General features: G+C 50.0%; 1 protein-coding gene across 5 annotated transcripts in view; it reads right to left on the bottom strand.

Annotated features, from left to right (window-relative positions):
* Positions 1-2741: 2741 nt before the first annotated feature.
* Positions 2742-24331, bottom strand: part of LOC142245375 (RNA exonuclease 5-like) — an 87466-nt gene continuing 65876 nt past the window's right edge. For 4 of the 5 annotated variants that reach the window (XM_075318027.1, XM_075318028.1, XM_075318029.1 and 1 more), the window contains exons 14-20: positions 16869-16970; positions 13699-13836; positions 10842-10934; positions 10531-10750; positions 9588-9754; positions 6662-6768; positions 2742-4486 (exon numbers count right to left, since the gene is read on the bottom strand). In XM_075318027.1, coding sequence (XP_075174142.1) covers positions 4438-4486; positions 6662-6768; positions 9588-9754; positions 10531-10750; positions 10842-10934; positions 13699-13836; positions 16869-16970 — 876 coding nt within the window. In that variant the 3' untranslated portion in view covers positions 2742-4437. The remainder of the gene's footprint in view (positions 4487-6661; positions 6769-9587; positions 9755-10530; positions 10751-10841; positions 10935-13698; positions 13837-16868; positions 16971-24331) is intronic. The other variant, XM_075318031.1, reaches the window with a different exon arrangement.

Genomic DNA, 24331 nt, shown 5'->3' with positions numbered 1-24331 from the left:
GGGCTGAGCCACCTGAGGTGAATGAGCCCACCTCTTGACCACCATTGGTGGACGGGGGAAACCCAGTCCTCAGAATCGCGCTTCATGGGAAGCGACTGTCAGAGCGGACCCTGGGCTGGTCACAGGGGCCTGAAAACTGGAGTGGTTAAGGAACACACGTTGTGTTCACCTAGATAAGGTAACTCCGCGGATTGAGGTCCAGTACAAAATTAATGTACCGTGGGATCCTTATAGAGGTGCCGTCAGCCACTGATACAACTATCCGGGCTGAAAGTCTGGACACCGGAGTGGCCACGCTTGGCGAATGAGTACACTCCTTGACCACCTCTGATGGGAGGGGGAGACAGGCAGCAGAACCCCGCTGTGGGATCTGCAGGACAGGCTGCGGGCTTGGACGCAGCGGGCTGAAAACTGGAGTGGTTAAGGAACACACTCCTCGTCTTGTTAAAGGTATACTGATGCCTTTTTGCCAGCGGGGAATACTCCCCTGATACAGGCGGATGGAGGTCCAATACAAGTATAATGGACACAATCTAATCATTCGCATCCCCGTCATCTACGGACGGATCAAAGTACGTAAAGCAGCGTCCGAGCCCCTGTTAGAGACATCCTCCTCGTCCAGTGAGTCAGCTCGTATCGGAGCTGCGGGACGGGGAGGACAGGGGACCCTGCGTCTCCCTGTCAGGAGGACGGGGTCTGTGAGCTTTGCTGAGCAAGTAGAAAACGCCCTGAGAAGGGGGTTGCATGCTCAGCGGATGCCGGGACAGCCGACCCCTGGAAAAAGAGATTCCCCCAGGGGTCAGCCACCGAACCCGGAGCAGCTGGAGGGACCATGCATGAGCCTCCAAGCTGAGGGGCCACAGCGGTTATGAGCTCGGTACAGCCGTTTGAGACTACCAGCAGTGGATAATAAAAAACAGCCTGCAGCCTCGCTCTGTGAGACCTGCTGCAGAGGTGGGGGGCTCTGTCTAGAATGTCTAGAAAACACAAGACAGGGGTTCAGCCTGGGGAGACTCCAGGCTGAGGCACCACCACCTAAGAACCATTACAGTATGGGTCTGTTCCGGTTCAGGCCATATGAGCCTACATGCAGAACATGTAGTGTACAGCCTTGGAGCTTTGCTCCTAGTGAGACATGCTGCTGAGGAGGAGGTTCTATAATAAAGAATTAACTCCTTCACAATGCCCTGCTAGTGTATAAAAGTGCACAACCAGAGGTTGTGACTTGTCAGGCCGCTATTGTGAGTGCCCCCCCAGGTTCGAAGCCTGGACCCCCAGCCAGATATTCACTCCCTGCAGCCAGCGCCGATCAGCGTACTAAGAACGCTGAGAAAATGGCGCTAGAGTGAGGGGGGAGGGCGGGGGTTAACCCAGGAGCGGGAATCGGAGGGCTAAGAAATGTACAGGGGAGGGAATCATCTCCCCAACAAGGAGTGTCCTCCCCTGTGCAGAGCGGCGCTGCAGCGTCCCCCTGCATGACTGACATGCAGGGGAACGAGACGAAACTAGGCCGCGGCTGAAGCCGGGGCCTAGAGTTAAACATGCGGCCGAAAATCAGGCATCATCGGCGCGGTACACAGAAAAAAACAGTGGAACCGGCCGGAAACACAGTAAAAGCAGCATTATCAAAGTCAAACACTGTCCCCCTAATAAAGTGCCCCACATTGCAGAAGGACCCTCTGAATAACGTCTCTATACTTAGCTTTGAGACGCAGGGTCCAGTCCCTGGTGGGGTGGGGGTCCAGTGCTCCGTCCAGCAGGGTCCTGCCAAAGGGCTGCGGATGGAGGCCGGTCTCCTGCAAAGCAGTGAGAACCGTGTTGGCTCCCACTTCAAGCCAGAGCCCCAGCATGGGATGGTGAAGGAGCGCGGCATGAAGGGCTCTTGCCCTGAATCAACCTTAACAGCACTGCCGCCAGGGGAGTGTGAAGGGACATGCCGGGGGTCCAGTGGACCCGCTTTTCTTCCAAATCTTTAGAAAAAATGAAAATCAAAAAAGGATGCATGTGTGTGTGTGATCCTCCTGACACAAAGCATGAAACTGGCTAGGACTGGCTAGCAGGGGGTGTATATACTGGGAGGGAGGAGCTACACGTTTTGAGTGTAGTAACTTTGTGTGTCCTCCGGGGGCAGTAGCTATACACCCATGGTCTGGGTCTCCCATAGGAACGATAAAGTGCTGTAATGGGGGAGACAAGAAAGGCGCAATAGGGTTTTACCCGGTTTACAGAGTGAAAGAGGATAAAAACAGTGCACTCACCTGGCCGGGTTGTGCCAGTCACAACCCCTTTGTTAGCATGGATGAGCGCTTGGGTGGTTCTGCAGCGGCCCCGTTATAGAGCAGATTTTAAATATGAAGGACTGGAGAAAACGGGTTTATTGCCGCGCTAAAAACCACGAGCATGTATAAGTCAAATTATTCTCTTTATTTAGATCATTCCTACGCGTTTCCGAGGCTCATCTGCCTCCTTCATCAGGGAAAAAGAATCTTTTTTCCTGATGAAGGAGGCAGATGAGCCTCGGAAACGCGTAGGAATGATCTAAATAAAGAGAATAATTTGACTTATACGTGCTCGTGGTTTTTAGCGCGGCAATAAACCCGTTTTCTCCAGTCCTTCATATTTATAATAGGAACGATAAAGAAATAACAATGTAACTACCTGCAGCCACCTCTAGAGGGCGCCCAATGCATTGGTAATGCAGAAGATGGTCCATTACAAGGTTGCCGCAGGCGGCGTTCTCCTCTGGGTCCCCACAAGCGACGGCATCCTTCCCTGGGTCCCCGCAGTCGTCATACCCCACAGGTGTCGTCCTCCGGGACCCCGCAGGCGTCGTCCTCCTCCGGGACCCCGCAGGCGTCGTCCTCCTCTGGGTCCCCGCAGGCGGCGGCGGCGTCCTCTGGGTTCCCGCAGGCGGCGGCGTCCTCCTCCTCACAGTCCCCGCAGGCGTCATCCTCAATAATGGCGTATACAGCGCTTAATAAACACTGGACAACTGCGGGGAACCTGTAATGGACCATCTTCTGCCCCTCTTAGGATAGTGAGCAACAAACAAGATGGCCTAATGGCCTAAATACCTTGGGCTCCTATCCAAAGTCCATCCAGCATCCCCTGATGAACCCTGAAAATGGATGGGGGGGGGAAACGCGTCAGGAATCAGGATCTTTCTTGTGATGACCCCAGTAGATAAGTAAAATCCTGCTGCCTGGGGTATCTTGGTTTAGGCCTCAAATGATATTGGTGTGGGAGTGACTATATTAGCCATGTGTATTTTTTGACATTTAAGATTTATATTAGTGCACCTCAACACTTTTTGACCTGAAACGGTGAAATGCAGCACTTTTTTATATTTGTGGGTGATGGACGCCTTTATCAGTGGCTAGAGGTGGTAAATATGGATAGACCAGGGTTAGCAGACATTGAGCGGGGGGCGCCCAAAAAGCTAGGGTGTACTCACTTCCGCTGTCATTCTTCATCCCTTAAGCTCAAATGTTAGTTGCGACCCTTATATTGTCTGATATACTAATATACACCGAAATGTGTTGGTTTATAGTCCTTTTTAGAATATTTTACCTCCATCCATGCTACATCTTCCTCAGCAACAGCTTTTTCTTGGATTGTAGCCACACGGATGATTTTCCTGTCCAGCAATACCGCCATAGCCCTCAGTAAGGGGTTTTGATGGCTTGCAGTCCTGCAGGGCAGCAGCCAGGAGGGTATTATTCCGGCCAAGCCTTTTCTAGCCTTGTACCTATCCTTGCTGGGTAATACATTTTTTTCTAATTACCTGCTGATTTTTATGACATCATACAAGACAGCGCCCCCCTTTTTCTTTCATTTTGCCTTTCAGGTTTACTATAATCTGAAATTGGGGTAAGTTATAGAACAAATCTATTTAAATTATTGCCCCAAATATATGCCACATTTATAATCTGTCACCAGCTTTTTTTACTACTATGATGCAGGGGTAGAGACCCTGATTCCAGCAATGTAACATTTACTTGGCCGCTTGCTGCAGTTTTGATAAAATCCCTCTTTTTTTCTGCTGCAGATCTAGCAGTTCCCTGAATGCTGAGTTCTGTATAACCCCACCCCCACCACTGATTGGAAGCTTCCTGTGTACACTATGCATAGGCAGAAAGCTGCCGGACAGTGTTCTACAGAGCTCATGACTACAAGGCAGAACCTTTACTAGTTCACTAAAAACAATCCCTTGCTGATAGGTGATTATATAAAAAGTGCACTAATAGCGCAATGCTGTTGATGTGGAGCGACGATGACCCCCCCCCGATCGGTTTATTTATAGACGCACATCCGCAGAAGCTTTGTCGTAAAATAGCTCAGGCGTCTGCGGCCGTTTTATTACAATTATTATACCGCGCTGGTGGAACATTCTGTGCATTAAATATTGATTAAAATTCTGGTGACTCATTGATGCGGTCAACACTTTATCCCCATCACTCCGAATCCTGGCAGGGGTCCACCGCTGCTGAAAAGAGAGAGACAAGCATTATACTATGAAGGCCAGGGACACAGAAGTGCGGATGGACGTATCTAATATATAAGTGTGTGAGTGTGTGAGTGTGTGTGTGTGTGTGTGTGTGTGTGTGTGTGTGTCCGGGATTGGCATCCGCACCGTCGCAGCTACAGCCACAAAATTTTGCACACTCACACGTATGGACCCCGAGAGCGTCATAGGCTATGTTTCGAGGGGAAATTTTAACCCCACGCTTTACAGTTATTCGCCAAAAAACCTGCCTCCATTAAAGTAAATCTGTGTTATTACAAGCTCCCCTCTACATCTACCCTGGGCACTGGGGAATACTGCCCTGAATGTGAGCACAGAACCAGTGTGGTGTATGTGTCACACTGCAGCTCTCATCTCACGGCACTGACTGTGTGTGTGTGTGTGTGTGTGTGTGTGTGTGTGTGTGTGTGTGTGTGTGTGTGTGTGTGTGTGTGTGTGTGTGGGGGGGGCGGGGAGAAGAGCAGAGCTGACAGTGCTGTCGGTTGAGAGCTGTAACATATCACGTACACCACTCTGGATTGGTGTCAGCTATTTGGGAATTATTCCCTGATGCCTGTGGATGATGCAGAGAGGTGTAGGTAATGACACACAGCTCTGCTCTTCTCACCAGGTCACACAGATCTCACTGCCAGAACCTATTGTGATTACAGATGCAGGGTAATGTGTGTCATTACATACACTGCTCTGTATTATCTGTGATTACAAGTGGTGGGAGGAAAACAGATCTGCGTGTCTGGGATAGATGCAGAGTGGTGTATGTAATGACACACAGCTCTGCTCTACCCCTCATCCCCCTCACACTGACTTTGCCATGAGATGAGAGCTGCAGTGTGTCACATACATTGGCCTGGTTCTGTTCCAACAATCAGAACATTATGCATCAATGCCTGGGACAGATGCAGAGGTGTATATAATGACACACAGGTCTGCGCTCCTAACCGGCTTGTAATCACAGTAGATGCAGCAGGGAGATCTGTATGAGCCGTGAAGGAGATCAGAGCTGTTTTTCATCACATACGCCTCTCTGCATTTATGACTGGTATTGGAGAGCAAGTCTCAAAGCTGACAACAATCCAGAGTGGTGTAAGTGACATGTGGTAGCTATCATCTCACTGCAATGGCAGCTCTGCTCTTCTGCACCCTCCCTCACCCCACTGACAGTGCCATGAGATGAGAGCTGCAGTGTATCACATACACTGCTCTGGATCAGTGTCAGATTTCAGGGAATCATGCACCAATGACTGGGATAGATGCAAAGGTATATGTAACGACACACAGGTCTGCACTCCTACCCTGCTTAGGTTGTGTTCACACTTGCGTGTGACTCGTGCAAGTATCGGATCGCACTGCCCGGACCGGCAACGGCTGTCCTGACAGGAGCGGGTCAGCCTCATAGAAATACATACAGCGAAGCCGCTCCTGGCAGAAGAGAAGCCAGCCGGTCCGGGCAGTGTGATGCGATATTCGCACAAGTTGCACACAAGTGTGACCCCGGCCTCATAATCACAGTAGATGCAGCAGGGAGATCTATGTGACTGGACAAGGAGATCAGAGCTGTTTTCCATTACATACACCTCTCTGCATTTATCATTGGCATCGGGGATTAAGTCCCATAAAGCTGACAACTATCAAGAGTGGTGCACATGACATGTCGCAGCTATCATCTCACAGCGCTGTCAGCTCTGCTATTCCTCCTCCTCCTTCCCTCACCACACTGACAGTGCTGTGAGATGAGAGCTGCAGTGTATCACATATTGAAATTATCATATAAACTTTCCAAGCTAAAATCTCTGCAATGGAGAGAAGAGAATTGAACAAAAAAGTGATATTGGAGATATTTTATGCAGCTTTACAGCCACTCTTCCATGACGTGCCCGATATAACACGCCCAAACTGGTGAAAGGTTCTCTTTAAAGTTTAAATCCACTTCTACTGAACATGACAATGGCTCCATTATCCACCCCATAGTTCTTTCCCATTGTTTTTTTAATTGGGAAGAAAGAATTGGGAGGAGAAGCGTCACGCTCTGTATGGGATCGGCTTCTCCCGCACACACCGCTCCTTCTTACGGGTCTTAATAACACTCCACAGGTTTTGTTTCAAGACTTTGAGATGAACAAACCACAGATTAAGTACCTATTGTTCCCAGGGAAGAGGATGAGGCACAGGGTGTTTTCTAGGAGGCTCTCATAGAGCTGGAGAATTTTCCTGTCGAGATCCCTAATAATCTCTGTATGATCCTCCTATAAAGAACAAGAGAAGATGAACATTACTAGCAAATATGAAAAAAATCTAACGTCCGATGTTTCTTAGTTGTTTGTTTATCACTAAGCAAAACTTCCAAAAGGGAAAATCTTACGAGTTCTGCAAAAATATTGGGATTGTGCAAAAGTTTTAGGCAGGTATGAGAAAAATGCTGAGAAATACAGGAATCATGGAAGACATCTGATTAGCTCCAAATTTATTCTGCAGCCGGACAACGACCCCAAACATACATCTAATGTCATTAACAGTCTATAGAGGACAGGACAAGGCGTTCTGGAGGTGATGATCCAGGTGGCCCCACACAGCCCTGGAGGTGATGCTCCCGCCGGCCCCACACAGCCCTGGAGGTGATGCTCCCGCCGGCCCCACAGAGCCCTGGAGGTGATGATCCCGCCGGCCCCACAGAGCCCTGGAGGTGATGATCCCGCCGGCCCCACAGAGCCCCGGAGGTGATGATCCCGCCGGCCCCACAGAGCCCCGGAGGTGATGATCCCGCCGGCCCCACAGATCATCCAGTCTGTGAAGGATTAGAAAAGTTGGAAGGATCCTCACAAGCCTCAGACACAAAAGATCTGGGGTTAGTTTTCCAAAATGTTTGAACAACCTCCTTGCCAAATTCCTTCAAAAACTGTGTACTAGTGTATTTAGAAGAACTGATGAAGGCAAAAGCAGGTCACCAACTATTGATGGCATTTAGATTCTCTCTTGTTCATTCACTTTCCATTTTGTTCACTGAGAAAACTAAACAAAACAATTAAAGGGAATCTATCAGCAGGCTTTGGCTACCTAATCTGAGAGCAGCATGATGTAGAGACAGAGATCCTGATTGCAGGGATGTGCTATTTACTTTACTGGGTGCAGCAATTGTTATACAATCACAGTTTTCTCTGCTGCAGATCTAGCAGAGCTTAGAATGCTGAGCTCTGTATAGCCCCGCTGACACCACTGATTAGCAGCTGTGTACACTGTGCATAGGCAGAAAGCTGCTAATCAGTGGGGGGCAGGTTTACACAGAAGTTGACCAGGAGGCACGAGACACCTAGACCTGCAGTGATAATCTCCTGCTGATACATCACTGGCTGTATTGAAACAGCAGCACACAGCTTAATAAGTGACTCTTCACTGGACTCAGGGTCTCTGTCCCTACATTCTGTCTTCTTAATTTGCAACAATTTTTCCACACCTGACACAAACCCTTGCACAGTACTGTATATTCCTAAATAAGTCACAAAATGTGTTGTACAAAGATCTTTACATCTTTTCTTTCCCACAGATTTTTTACACTCATTCAAACATTTAATATAGAAGGAAGGAGTCATCGTATAGCAACGAGAGAGCAAGGTGCAAAGGGGCGTCGTATATCCTACAAATGGCTTAGGCACAGACACTACTTACTCCCTGTCTCTTTATGTAAATGATGTAAGCAAAGATTGTACTACCTTCCTGTCTCTTCATAAAATTTATATAAAGCACAGCTAGTACTTTCACTCTGCCAATAATATGTATACAGATAGTACTGCCTCCCTGTCTCTCTCTGTACTCAGTTAAGATAGAACAGTCTTCTTGGCTCTACCTGGCAATTATGTAAGCAGATGCTTGTCCTTTCCTATAAATTATGTAGGCACAGATAGTTCTGCCACCATCTGTCACTGTACACAATATAGGCACAGATAGTGCTGCCTTCCCATCTCTTTAGAAACTTTTTTAGCGCAGATAGTACTGACTCTGTCTGTTACTGTACATGATATAGGTACAGATAGTGCTACCTTCCCATCTCTTCACGTAAATTGTTAGCACAGATAGTACTGCCTCCCTGTCTCATTCTGTACATATTGTAACTTAAGCTAGAACAGCCTTCTTGTCTTATCATGTAAATTATGAAAGCAGTTACTTATCCTTTCCTATAAATGATGTAGGCAAAGATAGTCCAGCCACCATCTGTCACTCTACAAGATACATGCATAGATAGTGCTGCCTTCTCATCTCTTTACAAAAAAAATTGTTTAAAAGAACTGAGAGTTCTTTTAAACATTTTTTTTTATCTCTACTGGCTAACACGGTACAAAGATATATTTTACCCATCTCTTTACAAAAATTGTTAATACAGATAGTACTGCCTTCCTGTTAAATAATGTGAATACAGGTAGTACTGCCTCCCTCTTTCGTAATAGTTAACAAATAATTACAGAGCAGTTGTTACAGGCAGACTAGCTATGTATTACAGCCAGCATTTGCCCTGTATGGGGCAGGCACAGCTCCTGAGCCCGCTCTAGATAAACGCACCCTAGCTGTGATGTACATGTATGACAGAATGCGCAAAGGGTTTAATGATGTGGACACAAACTGCAACAACTCCCTTCCTCACCCTGTACACAAGGTAAGCACAGATAGTACTACATACCTGGTACAGAAAATATAGCACTAATGGCAAGCACTAATAGCACTGCCTTTCTGTAAAAGTTAAAGCTGTAGGCTATACTTTCTCCCTGGCAATGATGTATGCACAGATAGGACTGCCTTCCTGTCTCTCACTATAAAATTATATAGCTACAAGTATTACATCCTCCATGTTAGCAATGTATTACTGCCTCCTTTTTTTTTCTTTCCTGTAAATGACTTGTGCACAGATAGTACTGTCTCCCAGTTAATAATGCAAGCACAGACAGTGCTACATCAGTCTGTTCGGCATTACACTTTTCTCTGTCCAATCTTCCCTCATAATTCTATGAAAGGTAACAGTGGATGAAAGGTAACAGTGGGGAAAATTCCGGCATAAGACCGGAAGTGCGCTTCTTACCGGAGACACAAGCTCTTGGGTATTGGGTTGGAGTGGAGGAACACAGGAGACGGCAGCTTGCAGCCAGCGATGGAGGTGACAGGAGGTAATGGCCTTCATAGTCCTCAGTCCTCCGTGTGTCTGTATATGTCGTACGGCTTCAGCAGCGGCTTCAGGGCTATGAAATCCTGCAACGAGCACAAGACGAACAGCCCGAATTATGCGGAAAATCCGACCGGTCATGTGCATTAGTGGTCACATAATTACTGTAGAAGTCCTAGTAATCATGGTCAGCGAGGGTCCTAGTCATCACTGTCAGCGAGGGTCCTAGCAATCACGGTCAGCGAGGGTCCTAGTAATCACGGTCAGCAAGGGTCCTAGTCATCACGGTCAGCGAGGGTCCTACTCATCACGGTCAGCGAGGGTCCTAGTCATCACGGTCAGCGAGGGTCCTAGTCATCACGGTCAGCGAGGGTCCTAGTAATCCCGGTCAGCGCGGGTCCTAGTAATCCCGGTCAGCGCGGGTCCTAGTCATCACGGTCAGCGCGGGTCCTAGTCATCACGGTCAGCGCGGGTCCTAGTCATCACGGTCAGCGAGGGTCCTAGTCATCACGGTCAGCGCGGGTCCTAGTCATCACGGTCAGCACGGGTCCTAGTCATCACGGTCAGCGCGGGTCCTAGTCATCACGGTCAGCGCGGGTCCTAGTCATCACGGTCAGCGAGGGTCCTAGTCATCACGGTCAGCGAGGGTCCTAGTCATCACGGTCAGCGAGGGTCCTAGTCATCACGGTCAGCGAGAGTCCTAGCCATCATGGTCAGTGCGGGTCCTAGTCATCACGGTCAGCGAGGGTCCTAGTCATCATGGTCAGTGCGGGTCCTAGTCATCACGGTCAGCGAGGGTCCTAGTCATCAGGGTCCAGAGAGCGGAGCCAATTCTGTATAAATGATATATAGCATTTCTTACTTAGGTAACAGTATTTCGCTCGCTGTCGGCCATTTTCATTTGTTGGCACAAATATAGATTTAATTTCCTTAAAATTATTAAAGTGATTTTGAAGAAATTCCTCCGTCAACGGTTTTGGAAAACCAGAGACGTAAATTGTGTTTTCAGCTTCTGGATCTTCTCCCATCTCCTTAAAAACGTCTTCATAGTCGAGGGTCCTCCCCGAGATCATCCTCTGAACCTAATCAATAAGAAGAACACAAGTCAGTGTGAAGACGTGAGGTCCCAGCCGGGGAGGGGGCAGATTGGAGGTTTCGTCTATGGCCGCCTACCTTTACAGGACTCCCGTCAATACATGAACCATTGAGAAGCTCTACGGCGAGATGTGCTGCTTCTGGGACGCTGTACTTGATGCAGACATAAGGCTGGAGAGGAGAAGACACGTCAGTATGTAGGAACCTGCATTCTCCTATGTGGACATTTTTACTTTATGAATTTACAAAATTCTTTCCCAAGAATGTATAGAACGCAAAGTTATTAACCCCTTAACGACCAAGCGTTTGTTTTTGATATTTTTTTTCCTGCCCTTTTTCCAAGAACCATATTTTTTTTTTTGGACACAGTCATACGATGGCTTGCTTTTCTGCAGACAAGTTCTACACACACATACACATACACACACACACACACACACACACACACACACACACACATATATCTATCTATATATCTATCTATATATCCATCCCGCTATCCATCCATCCCGCTATCCATCCATCCCTCTTTCCATCCATCCCTCTATCCATCCATCCCTCTATCCATCCATCCCTCTATCCATCCATCCCTCTATCCATCCATCCCTCTATCCATCCATCCCTCTATCCATCCATCCCTCTATCCATCCATCCCTCTATCCATCCATCCCTCTATCCATCCATCCATCCCTCTATCCATCCATCCATCCCTCTATCCATCCATCCATCCCTCTATCCATCCATCCCTCTATCCATCCATCCCTCTATCCATCCATCCATCCCTCTATCCATCCATCCCTCTATCCATCCATCCCTCTATCCATCCATCCATCCCTCTATCCATCCATCCCTCTATCCATCCATCCCTCTATCCATCCATCCCTCTATCTATATATACGCACGCGCACACACACACACACACATATAAATATAAAGTATATATAATATATATATATAATATATATATATATATATATATACACATACACACACACACACGCATACACATCTAATATATAAAGCCGAATGTGTGTATATGTACAATGTGTATGTGTGTGTGTGTATGTCCGGGATTGGCATCTACACCGTCGCAGCTACAGCCACAAAATTTTGCACACTCACACGTCTGGACCCCAAGAGCGTCATAGGCTATGTTATGAGGCGAAATTTTAACCCCGCGCGTTCCAATTTACCAATCAATTTTGCCCCTATCTACATAATGAGGAAAAAGTGAAACGAAAAGTGTATCTGCATCGTCGCATTTACAATTACAAAATTTTGCACAGACACCTCATGTGACCCCGGGAACGTCGTAGACTATGTATTGACAGGAAAATGTAACCCCGCGCTTTACAGTTACTCTCCAAAAAACATGCCTCCATTAACGTAAATAGAGCCTGAAACTACAGGTTATTAGTAGGAGCTGTGATTGGTTGTTACAGGAACAAAGGACATTCATAGTATAAGAAGCTTATATGTGAGGTAATAAGATGTCGGTGGGGAGACTAATAGAGAGACAGACAGAGATAGAGATAGAGACAGACGGGGAAAGAGACAGACGGGAAAAGAGACAGACGGGAAAAGAGACAGACGGGAAAAGAGACAGACGGGAAAAGAGACAGACGGGGAAAGAGACAGACGGGGAAAGAGACAGACGGGGAAAGAGACAGACGGGGAAAGAGACAGACGGGGAAAGAGACAGACGGGGAAAGAGACAGACGGGGAAAGAGACAGACGGGGAAAGAGACAGACGGGGAAAGAGACAGACGGGGAAAGAGACAGACGGGGAAAGAGACAGACGGGGAAAGAGACAGACGGGGAAAGAGACAGACGGGGAAAGAGACAGACGGGGAAAGAGACAGACGGGGAAAGAGACAGACGGGGAAAGAGACAGACGGGGAAAGAGACAGACGGGGAAAGAGACAGACGGGGAAAGAGACAGACGGGGAAAGAGACAGACGGGGAAAGAGACAGACGGGGAAAGAGACAGACGGGGAAAGAGACAGACGGGGAAAGAGACAGACGGGGAAAGAGACAGACGGGGAAAGAGACAGACGGGGAAAGAGACAGACGGGGAAAGAGACAGACGGGGAAAGAGACAGACGGGGAAAGAGACAGACAGGGACAGAGACAGGCAGACAGGGAAGGAGGAGACAACCAGAGAGACAGACAAAGATAGATGGGGAAAGACACAGACCTTGATAGAGACAGACGGGGAAAGAGACAGAGAAATAGAGACAAAGGAAAGAGACAGACAGAGACAGGCAGACAGGGAAAGAGACAGACAGGAACAGACAAAGAGACGGGGAAACAGACCTGGAAAGAGACAGACGGAGCACCTTACTTGGCCAATTTAGTTAAACCTGTGTGGAATATCAGTGGTGTTGAAATATATGTTGTGAAATGCTTCTATTAGCTTAGTTTTTGCCTTTTAATAATTACATTTCTATCTATTTGTTTTGTGCTGTTTGTGTGCACAATACATTTTTGTTAATACATTCTATTTTGTTAACAACAGTTATTAACCCGGGCGAAGCCGGGTAGTACAGCTAGTATATATATATATATATATATATATATATATATATATATATATATATAATATATATTATACACACACACGCAGTATTGCTGTACATTGTGAAATCTATGAAGTATATGATATTTGAGGCTTTCAGTAGGCCACAGTTACGCAGCAGCACCCCAAAGTGTAAGGCAAGGGGTGACAATGACCACCAGCAGTGATGGCCATGATTTCAAAGCCCTTTAACATTGTTGCGATCAGGTCTAGCTACATAACACAGCCGGCATCTGCAATGTACGGAGCAGGCTCAGATCTGGAGGTGCGGAATATCGAGAGTGAGTTAAAGGGGTTATCTGAAATCTGAGGGGGTAAAAATAAGAGAGACCTCACAATACAGAGGACTGTGCTCACCTGGTAAGTATCTGATACAGTTCTCAGTGAGAGGATAGGACCGCAGCTCCCAAAATGAATCCTGAATGACTTCAGGCACACACCGCTCCGGAAAGGCCCCGCATACACAGTCATCAATTCCCCAAACTTGTGGGTTACCTTAAGGTGAGAATGTGCATATAATAAGATGGCAGCATAGTGATGTGTGTGTGGCTGGTGCACCGCGGGCAAATATTACCCACCTATGTGAAATCTGAGGATGACTACAAAACACGTGACCAAAAGAGAGACCGAGCGATGACAGCACCAACGGCGCAATGATGGGCCCTGCACAACCACCACCTTATAATAAGACGATGATGCGGATGCGGAGATGGGGAGCCGCACATCTTTTTAAATGAAGACGTTTTTAAAATTTAAGGTATTTTCACACTGTTTTTTTTTTAGCCAAAACTGTCCAAAAATTATGCATTTAGATTGGAAAGTTAAAGGGGTGGTTCACTGCTGTGCAATAGTGGCCACATCCCTGTAAAACTGATAGCGGACACTTTTTCTAAATACCTTGTTCAGCCAATTCCACCTGTGAGCGGCGTTATCGAGGTCAGCTCATCACCATGCAGTGACCCCCCCCCCCCCAGCTCTGTGACCTCTGAGATCTGGTGATGTTACCTCAACTTCCAGTTGACCCAACATCACCGAGGCGGCCCCAGTCTTCCTGAGTGACTGGCTGTGGGTGGTGGTTCACCACTCGTCACAGCCCAGCATCGCTCCTGCTTGCGACACTCTGCAGCGAAGGAAAGAACGCATGACATGCTGCACTATGACGAGCGGTGAAAGGAAGACTGGGGCCGGGCTCACAGATGTCAGGTCAACTGGAGGTTGAGGTCACACCACCGGATCTCAGAGGTCACTTCATGGGGATGAGTGGACATCGATAGCACCGCTCTGAGGCTGAATTGGCAACACAAGGTATTTAGAAATATCCTTCACTATCAGTTTTACAGAGATGTGGCCACTATTGCAGAGCAGTGAACCACCCCTTTAAGGTAAGCGCGCACTGATCTTTCTGCTGAGCTTTGACACTGTAAACTGAGCAGAACCCAAAATTTTCTTAGAAGGATTCGGAAACGTTTCGCTCAGTACTTGCTCCAAATGCCTCACCCTAAGGGCTCTTCAGAGATCTGTGCCTTCTGATCTGTGCTGAGGCTCTCCTGACCAGAGCGGAACAGATTCCAGGGGATGCTGGATGGACTTTACATAGAGCCCAAGGTATTTAGGCCATCTTGTTTGTCGCTCACTATCCTGAGAGGGGTAGAATATGGTCCATTACATGGTCCCTGCATAAGTTCAGTGTTTTCTATTAAGTGTCGTATACTCCATTATTGAGGATGACGACTGCGGGGAGACAGAGGAGGACAGCGACTGCGGGGAGCCCGAGGGGGACGACGACTGCGGGGAGCCCGAGGAGGACGACGACTGCGGGGAGCCCGAGGAGGACGACGACTGCGGGGAGCCCGAGGAGGACGACGACTGCGGGGAGCCCGAGGAGGACGACGACTGCGGGGAGCCCGAGGAGGACGACGACTGCGGGGAGCCCGAGGAGGACGACGACTGCGGGGAGCCCGAGGAGGACGACGACTGCGGGGAGCCCGAGGAGGACGACGACTGCGGGGAGCCCGAGGAGGACGACGACTGCGGGGAGCCCGAGGAGGACGACGACTGCGGGGAGCCCGAGGAGGACGACGACTGCGGGGAGCCCGAGGAGGACGACGACTGCGGGGAGCCCGAGGAGGACGACGACTGCGGGGAGCCCGAGGAGGACGACGACTGCGGGGAGCCCGAGGAGAACGACGACTGCGGGGAGCCCGAGGAGGACGACGACTGCGGGGAGCCCGAGGAGGACGACGACTGCGGGGAGCCCGAGGAGGACGACGACTGCGGGGAGCCCGAGGAGGACGACGACTGCGGGGAGCCCGAGGAGGACGACGACTGCGGGGAGCCCGAGGAGGACGACGACTGCGGGGAGCCCGAGGAGGACGACGACTGCGGGGAGCCCGAGGAGGACGACGACTGCGGGGAGCCCGAGTAGGACGACGACTGCGGGGAGCCCGAGTAGGACGACGACTGCGGGGAGCCCGAGGAGGACGACGACTGCGGGGAGCCCGAGGAGGACGACGACTGCGGGGAGCCCGAGGAGGACGACGACTGCGGGGAGCCCGAGGTGGACGACGACTGCGGGGAGCCCGAGGTGGACGACGACTGCGGGGAGCCCGAGGAGGACGACGACTGCGGGGAGCCCGAGGAGGACGACGACTGCGGGGAGCCCGAGGAGGACGACGACTGCGGGGAGCCCGAGGAGGACGACGACTGCGGGGACCCTGAGGAGGATGACTAAGGGCTCTCGAATATGTCTATGAGGCTGTCGCACTCCAGTCAGGAGACCCCCGGCCACTCTGTTGCTTTGTGGTCTCTCTGTGAACGGACAGGCCAGGGGTCTCCTATGCCAAGTGTGACAGCCTCACAAAAATATATGAAACGATCATGCTGTGGTTGGGAACGTTGCGGCCAGTCTGTGCATTCTGGTCTGTGCACGGATATATAAGAGTCCTTAGAAAGAGTTTGCTCTTCCATAAACATCGCCACACTAGACCTTAGGATGTATCTGGTGTCACAGCTCCGCCAATGTCATGTGAATGGGGACACGTTCTGATCCAGGAAAATCTCTCTAAATGTTATTTATGGGTTTCTGCTTCCACATCGTTGGCCTCCATATGGCGGGAGTTTTGTTTGACGTTCCAAGATCCGATTCCTCGGCCAGTTTGCGCCATTAAATCTTTTCCTTGATGTGTCGCCAAATTTGTGTACAAAAAAATTGGCCACATTTGCCGTTTCAGGCCAGCTCCGGCATCTTTGGGTAAAACTTAGGGGGCACATGACAAATAAATCTTATTTACTCCTCAAAAGGGACATAAAATAAGGCAGAAACGTTCTGAGCTGAAGGGTGTGACAAATTTATTGAGAGAGATGAGCTCCTTAATGTTATTGGTGCCTTCTTCATCAAGACAGGAGGACAAGACGTCGGCCTTAAGGAATGGGCCCCTTAGTGTAGTATCTGCAGGTGTGGGAGGGCTGAGCGCAGGTGACGGAGCACAAAATACACACAATATATCCCATCTTATTCCTGCGCTTACTTCTTTGGCAGCTACATGGCATTTCTCGGAGAGGCCGCCATGCTGGAACGTCACAATACTGACTGGAGACAAAGGAACCATGCTGCACGCTTTCTCCAGGACCTGCAAGGAAAAGAAGGGAATTTTGTTTACTTACCGTAAATTCCTTTTCTTCTAGCTCCTATTGGGAGACCCAGACAATTGGGTGTATAGCTTCTGCCTCCGGAGGCCACACAAAGTATTACACTTTAAAAAGTGTAACCCCTCCCCTCTGCCTATACACCCTCCCGTGGATCACGGGCTCCTCAGTTTTGGTGCAAAAGCAGGAAGGAGAAAACTTATAAATTGGTCTAGGGTAAATTCAATCCGAAGGATGTTCGGAGAACTGAAGACCATGAACCAAAAGAACAATTCAACATGAACAACATGTGTACACAAAAGAACAACCAGCCCAAAGGGCACAGGGGCGGGTGCTGGGTCTCCCAATGGGAGCTAGAAGAAAAGGAATTTACGGTAAGTAAACAAAATTCCCTTCTTCTTTGTCGCTCCATTGGGAGACCCAGACAATTGGGACGTCCAAGAGCAGTCCCTGGGTGGGTAAAAGAATACCTCAATAAACATAGCCGAAAAAAACGGCCCCCTCTTACAGGTGGGCAACCGCCGGCTGAAGGACTCGCCTACCTAGACTGGCGTCTGCCGAAGCATAGGTATGCACTTGATAGTGTTTCGTGAAAGTGTGCAGACTAGACCAAGTAGCTGCCTGACACACCTGCTGAGCCGTAGCCCGGTGCCGCAATGCCCAGGATGCACCCACAGCTCTGGTAGAATGGGCTTTCAGCCCTGAAGGAAGCGGAAGCCCAGAAGAATGGTAGGCTTCGAGAATCGGTTCCTTGATCCACCGAGCCAAGGTTGACTTGGAAGCCTGCGAACCCTTACGCTGGCCAGCGACAAGGACAAAGAGCGCATCTGAACGACGCAGGGGCGCCGTGCGAGACACGTAGACACAAGATCCAAAGAGTGCAAATCCTTTTCACACTGGTGAATTGGATTAGGGCAAAATGAAGGCAAGGAGATATCCTGATTGAGATGAAAAGGGGATACCACCTTAGGGAGAAATTCCGGGACCGGACGCAGAACCACCTTATCCTGGTGAAACACCAGGAAGGGGGCCTTGCATGACAGCGCTGCTAGCTCAGACACTCTCCGAAGTTATGTGACTGCCACTAGGAAGGCCACCTTCTGCGAAAGACGTGATAGAGAGACATCCCTCAGTGGCTCGAAAGGTGGTTTCTGAAGAGCCGTTAGCACCCTGTTAAGATCCCAGGGTTCCAGCGGACGCTTGTAAGGTGGGACTATGTGGCAAACTCCCTGCAGGAACGTGCGGACCTGCGGAAGCCTGGCTAGGCGCTTTTGAAAAAACACAGAGAGCGCCGATACTTGGCCCTTGAGAGAGCCAAGTGACAAACCCTTGTCCATTCCGGATTGAAGGAATGAAAGAAAAGTGGGTAAGGCAAACGGCCATGGAGTAAAACCGTTATTAGCGCACCAGGATAGGAAGATTTGCCAAGACCTATAATAGATCTTGGCGGACGTAGGCTTCCTGGCCTGTCTCATGGTGGCAATGACATCCTGAGATAACCCTGAAGACGCTAGGAGCCAGGACTCAATGGCCACACAGTCAGGTTGAGGGCCACAGAATTCAGATGGAAAAACGGGCCTTGTGACAGCAAGTCTGGGCGGTCTGGAAGCGCCCACGGTTGACCCACCGTGAGATGCCACAGATCCGGGTACCACGACCGCCTCGGCCAGTCTGGAGCGACGAGAATGGCGCGACGGCAGTCGGACCTGATCTTGCGTAACACTCTGGGCAGCATCGCCAGAGGAGGAAACACATAAGGCAGTCGAAACTGCGACCAATCCTGAACTAACGCGTCCGCCGCCAGAGCTCTGTGATCTTGAGACCGTGCCATGAATGCCGGGACTTTGTTGTTGTGCCGTGACGCCATGAGATCGACGTCCGGCGTTCCCCAGCGGCGACAGATCTCTCGAAACACTTCTGGGTGCAGAGACCATCCCCCTGCGTCCATGCCCTGACGACTGAGAAAATCTGCTTCCCAGTTTTCTACGCCCGGGATGTGAACTGCGGAGATGGTGGAAGCTGTGGCTTCCACCCACTGCAGAATCCGTCGGACTTCCTGGAAGGCTTGACGACTGCGAGTGCCGCCTTGGTGGTTGATGTATGCGACGGCAGTGGCGTTGTCCGACTGGATACGGATCTGCCTGCCCTCCAGCCACCGATGAAAAGCCAATAGGGCTAGATACACTGCCCTTATCTCCAGAATATTGATCTGAAGGGATGACTCTATCGGAGTCCAGGTTCCCTGAGCCCTGTGGTGGAGAAAAACCGCTCCCCACCCTGACAGGCTCGCGTCCGTGGTGACCACAGCCCAGGTTGGGGGTAGGAAGGATTTTCCCTGCGACAGAGAGTTGGGAAGGAGCCACCACTGAAGTGACGTCTTGGTTGCAAGGGAAAGAGAGACGTTCCTGTCGAGGGAAGCCGAACTCCTGTCCCATTTGCGGAGAATGTCCCATTGGAGTGGCCGAAGATTGAATTGCGCGAATGGGACTGCCTCTATAGCTGCCACCATCTTCCCCAGGAAGTGCATGAGGCGCCTTAAGGGGTGTGACTGACTCCGAAGAAGGGATTGCACCCCTGCCTGCAGAGAAAGCTGTTTGTCGCTCGGAAGCTTGACTAACGCTTGCTGGGTATGAAACTCCATCCCAAGGTACGTCAGTGATTGGGTCGGTGTCAACTTGGATTTCGGGAAGTTGATGATCCACCCGAACCGCTGGAGAGTCGCCAGAGCGACAGATAGACTTTGTTGACACGCCACCCGAGACGGGGCCCTGACTAGGAGATCGTCCAAGTAGGGAATCACCGAGTGGCCCTGAGAATGCAGGACCGCCACAACGGATGCCATGACTTTGGTGAAAACCCGTGGTGCTGTCGCCAAGCCGAAAGGCAATGCCACGAACTGGAGGTGTTCGTCCCCGATGGCGAAATGCAGGAAATGTTGATGCTCGGGTGCGATCGGTACATGGAGATAAGCATCCTTGATGTCGATCGATGCTAGGAAGTCTCCTTGTGACATTGAGGCGATGACCGAGCGGAGAGATTCCATCCGGGACCGCCTGGTTCTCACATGTCTGTTGAGTAGCTTGAGGTCCAGAACGGGACGGAATGACCCGTCCTTTTTTGGCACCACGAACAAGTTGGAGTAAAATCCGCGACCACGTTCCTGAAGGGGAACGGGGATCTGAAGAAGCGAGCCGCAGGACGAGAGATGAACTCTATCCTGTAACCATGAGACAGAATGTCTCTCACCCATCGGTCTTGAACATGTGGCCACCAGGCGTCGCCAAAGCGGGAGAGCCTGCCACCGACCGAGGATGCGGTCAGGGGAGGCCGAGAGTCATGAGGAAGCCGTCTTGGAGGCAGTGCCTCCTGCGGCCTTTTGTGGGCGAGACTTGGATCGCCACGCATAGGAGTTCCTCTGGCCCTTCTCCGGCCTGTTGGACGAAGAGGATTGGGACTTGGCGGAGGGTCGAAAGGACCGAAATCTCGATTGAACCTTTCTCTGTTGAGGTCTCTTAGGTTTGGCCTGGGGTAAGGAGGAGTCCTTTCCCTTGGATTCCTTAATAATCTCATCCAATCGTTCGCCAAACAAACGGTCGCCAGAAAACGGCAAACCGGTTAAGAACCTCTTGGAAGCCGAATCTGCCTTCCATTCGCGCAGCCACATGGCCCTGCGGACTGCCACAGAGTTAGCGGATGCTACAGCTGTACGGCTAGCAGAGTCCAGGACGGCGTTCATGGCGTAGGATGAAAAGGCTGACGCCTGAGAGGTCAAAGACGCAACTTGCGGAGCAGAATTACGTGTGACAGCATTAATCTCAGTCAGACAAGCCGAGATAGTTTGGAGTGCCCACACGGCTGCAAAGGCCGGGGCAAAAGACGCGCCCGTGGCCTCATAGATGGACTTCACCAGGAGCTCAATCTGTCTGTCAGTGGCATCCTTTAGCGATGAGCCATCTGCAACCGACACCACGGATCTAGCCGCCAATCTTGAGACTGGAGGATCCACCTTGGGACAGTGAGCCCAACCCTTAACGACTTCAGATGGGAAGGGGTAACGCGTGTCAGTGAGGCGCTTAGTAAAGCGCTTGTCCGGGACCGCTCTGGGCTTCTGGACAGCGTCCCTGAAGTTAGAGTGATCAAAAAACGTATTGCGTGTACGTTTGGGGAACCGAAACTGGTGTTTCTCCTGCTGAGACGCCGACTCCTCTACAGGAGGAGGCGGGGGAGAGAGATCTAACACCTGGTTGATGGACGAGATAAGATCATTTACTAAGGCGTCCCCCTCAGGTGTATCAAGGTTAAGGGCGACGTCAGGGTCAGAGCCCTGAGCTGCGACGTCCGCCTCGTCCTCCAGAGAGTCCCCAAGCTGGGATCCCGAGCAGCGAGAGGAAGTCGGGGAAGAGTCCCAGCGAGGCCGCTTAGCCTTGTGAAAGGTCCGGTCTGGACTGCAAAGCCTCTAGCAGCTTAGAAGACCATTTGTCCATAGACTGTGCAATGGATTGAGAAAGTGACTCAGAGAGTTTCTCAGCAAAAGAGGCGAACTCTGTCCCTGCAGCCTGGTCAGGGGGAGCAGGGGGGTCTACATGAGCCGAGGGGCCCACCAGTGTCCGAGGCTCCGGCTGAGCAAGCGAAACAGGGGTCGAGCATTGCTCACAGTGAGGGTAGGTGGAACCCGCAGGTAACATAGCCCCACAAGAGGTACAGGCCGCAAAAAAACCCTGTGCCTTAGCAGCCTTGCTCCTTGTGGATGACATGCTGTTGTCTCCTAGGAGAGTGATCACTGAGGGTATATGGGAAAGGGGTATATAGCCCACCGAACAGATAGATATAGATATATACGTATCTAATCCGGCACCCTAGGGGGACCAGCACCGGGTGACCGGTGTGGCTTACCGACCGCTAACGAGCGGAGTGTGTCCTCCAGATTCCCTGCCTTGGATCCCCCGGAGCTGCAGAGCTGTTCACTGAGAATCCTCCACCGGCAGAATGCCAAAAAATGGCTGCCGGAGCTCTCAGGGGAGGAGTGGAGCCGTGGGTGGCGCCAGGAAAGTGCGGGAATCTGGGGTCCCCACAGTGATCAGTGAGGGGGGAGGAAACATGCAGGATGCTCCAGCCCTCACATCCGACGTCAGGTCGGTAATCCCGCCCTTACCCCTGACAGGCAGGCCCGGGGGCGGGATTTTTGCGACTAGGCCGCGATGAAGCCGGGGACTAAATTTGAGACCGCGCCCGACAAGCAGGCACGGTCGGCGCGGAAGTCCACCGGCCTCCTGAATTCAGCAGCCGCCGCGGCTTCCGGGAGGAAGGTGCGCTCCCTGCACAGTCCCCAATGGGGACACAGAGTACCTTTGAGTTGCAGGGCCCGGTCCCTGAGGTTGAAGAGGCTCCGGTCCGGCAGGTTCCCACAGGGGCTGCGGATGGAGCACGGTCCCAGTAAATGGATGACCGCTTAGGATCCCACTTCTCCCAGAGCCGCTTAAGGGATGGTGAAGGAGACGGCATGTGGCTCCAGCCTCTGTACCCGCAATGGGTACTTCAACCTTAACAACACCGCCGACGTAGTGGGGTGAGAAGGGAACATGCCGGGGGCCCCGTGGGGGCCCTCTTTTCTTCCAACCGACATAACTAAGTTGAGAATGCATGAGTGGATGTGTGCCTCCTTCCACACAAAGCATAAAACTGAGGAGCCCGTGATCCACGGGAGGGTGTATAGGCAGAGGGGAGGGGTTACACTTTTCAAAGTGTAATACTTTGTGTGGCCTCCGGAGGCAGAAGCTATACACCCCAATTGTCTGGGTCTCCCAATGGAGCGACAAAGAAATGTGCATTAGTCTGGAAAAATTCACATGGACGCACCGGAGCATTCCAGACAGTCATCATCACAACTATGGAAGACAAGGGCACTTTAAAAGGGACATTTTTTTCTTTTTAATTAAAGGGGTACTCTGACCTTTGAAAGTTATCCTCCATCTATTGGATAGGAGCTAACTTCCTGGGGATTCAATGCTGGGACCCCCATCGATCCCGAAAACTGGGGCTCTTGCCTGTGTGAATGGGGCAGTGGTCGATCACGCAGACTTCTGCTCCATTCATTCTTATGGAAGTGCCGAAGACATAGTCGGCTATCTGCGGAAGTTCCTTTAAAAATTAATGGAGCAGAAGTCTGCATGATTGACCACCGCTCCATCCACATAGCTGGGGATCCCATTGATGCAGTGAACCCTATTGGGAACTTATACCCTATCCATTGGATAAGGGGTTACTTCCAAATATGAGGCACAAATTAAGTGCTCAGTATAAATTTTGCAACATTTTACTTTCACGGGTTCTTTTCCTCTCCACGTTGCAAAATGAGTTAACTGAGAATCCATCAGTGAACTCATTCTGGTGGGGACTATGTAACTTCTTTATCTTCAGAAGAAAAATCCAGCTCTACAGGCTCTTGGCACTAGAAGCCTCAGCAGCTTCTCTTTGTGTACTCGGCTTATTACCCATTCTCCCTCCCTTTCCATACATTTCTATAGGCAGCAGGTGTAATTTGATCCCTCACTGAAGACAGAACTGTAGACAGATTGGAGCAGTTTTTGAGAGTGAATAATTAGTATAAGAAGAAGTGACTGATAAGAGGCATATATCTGCAACCCCTGACCGACATACATTGTATATTGGTGAGCGGTTATAGGAGCTAAGTCTGCACCGCACCGGGCAGATGCCAGCTGAGTTACACAGTCAGCATCTGCCTCTAACAGCAGCTCTAATTGCCAATGTTAGCCCCTTAAATCCAGCTGTCAATCTATAATATGGGCATTTAAGCCATGCAAAATCCAGCTCCAATAAACTGATAATGAATAAAAAAAAAAAATGATAAAAAGGATTAATTTGGAATCCTTTATATCAATTTTTTGGATAAAATCCAAAGCCCAAATGTGCATAAAAAGGCAATTCAAATACGGTGCATGTTGAAGAGCCGTGACTACAACTAGCACTGCAATCAACGCGTTTCTGGTTTTAAAAACTCCTAACCCTCTTTTTATGCACATTTGTGATTTGGAATTTATTTGAAAAAAATAATAAAAAAAAATAATAATTTTATTCCATGGAACTGGATTTTTATTCTGTTGTTTATTACGTCCTGGCGTCGATGTCCTCTGTGCATAATCTCACAAGATTTATTGCGGTGAGCTGGTTTTACTCTTTTTTATGAAACTTCTTTAATTTTTCCTTTTCAAAAAACTCCATTGTATTAATTTATGACCACAGTCCACATCAAGGTTAAGCTACACATTAATGTAGTCATAAATCAAGTGAGAGAGGATCAGAAAAAGTAGAGATTTTACGGTGAGTA

Source organism: Anomaloglossus baeobatrachus, chromosome 7 (assembly GCF_048569485.1).
Source record: "Anomaloglossus baeobatrachus isolate aAnoBae1 chromosome 7, aAnoBae1.hap1, whole genome shotgun sequence".
NCBI classification, from domain to species: Eukaryota; Metazoa; Chordata; class Amphibia; order Anura; family Aromobatidae; genus Anomaloglossus; species Anomaloglossus baeobatrachus.
This window is presented reverse-complemented; position numbering and strand designations above follow the sequence as displayed.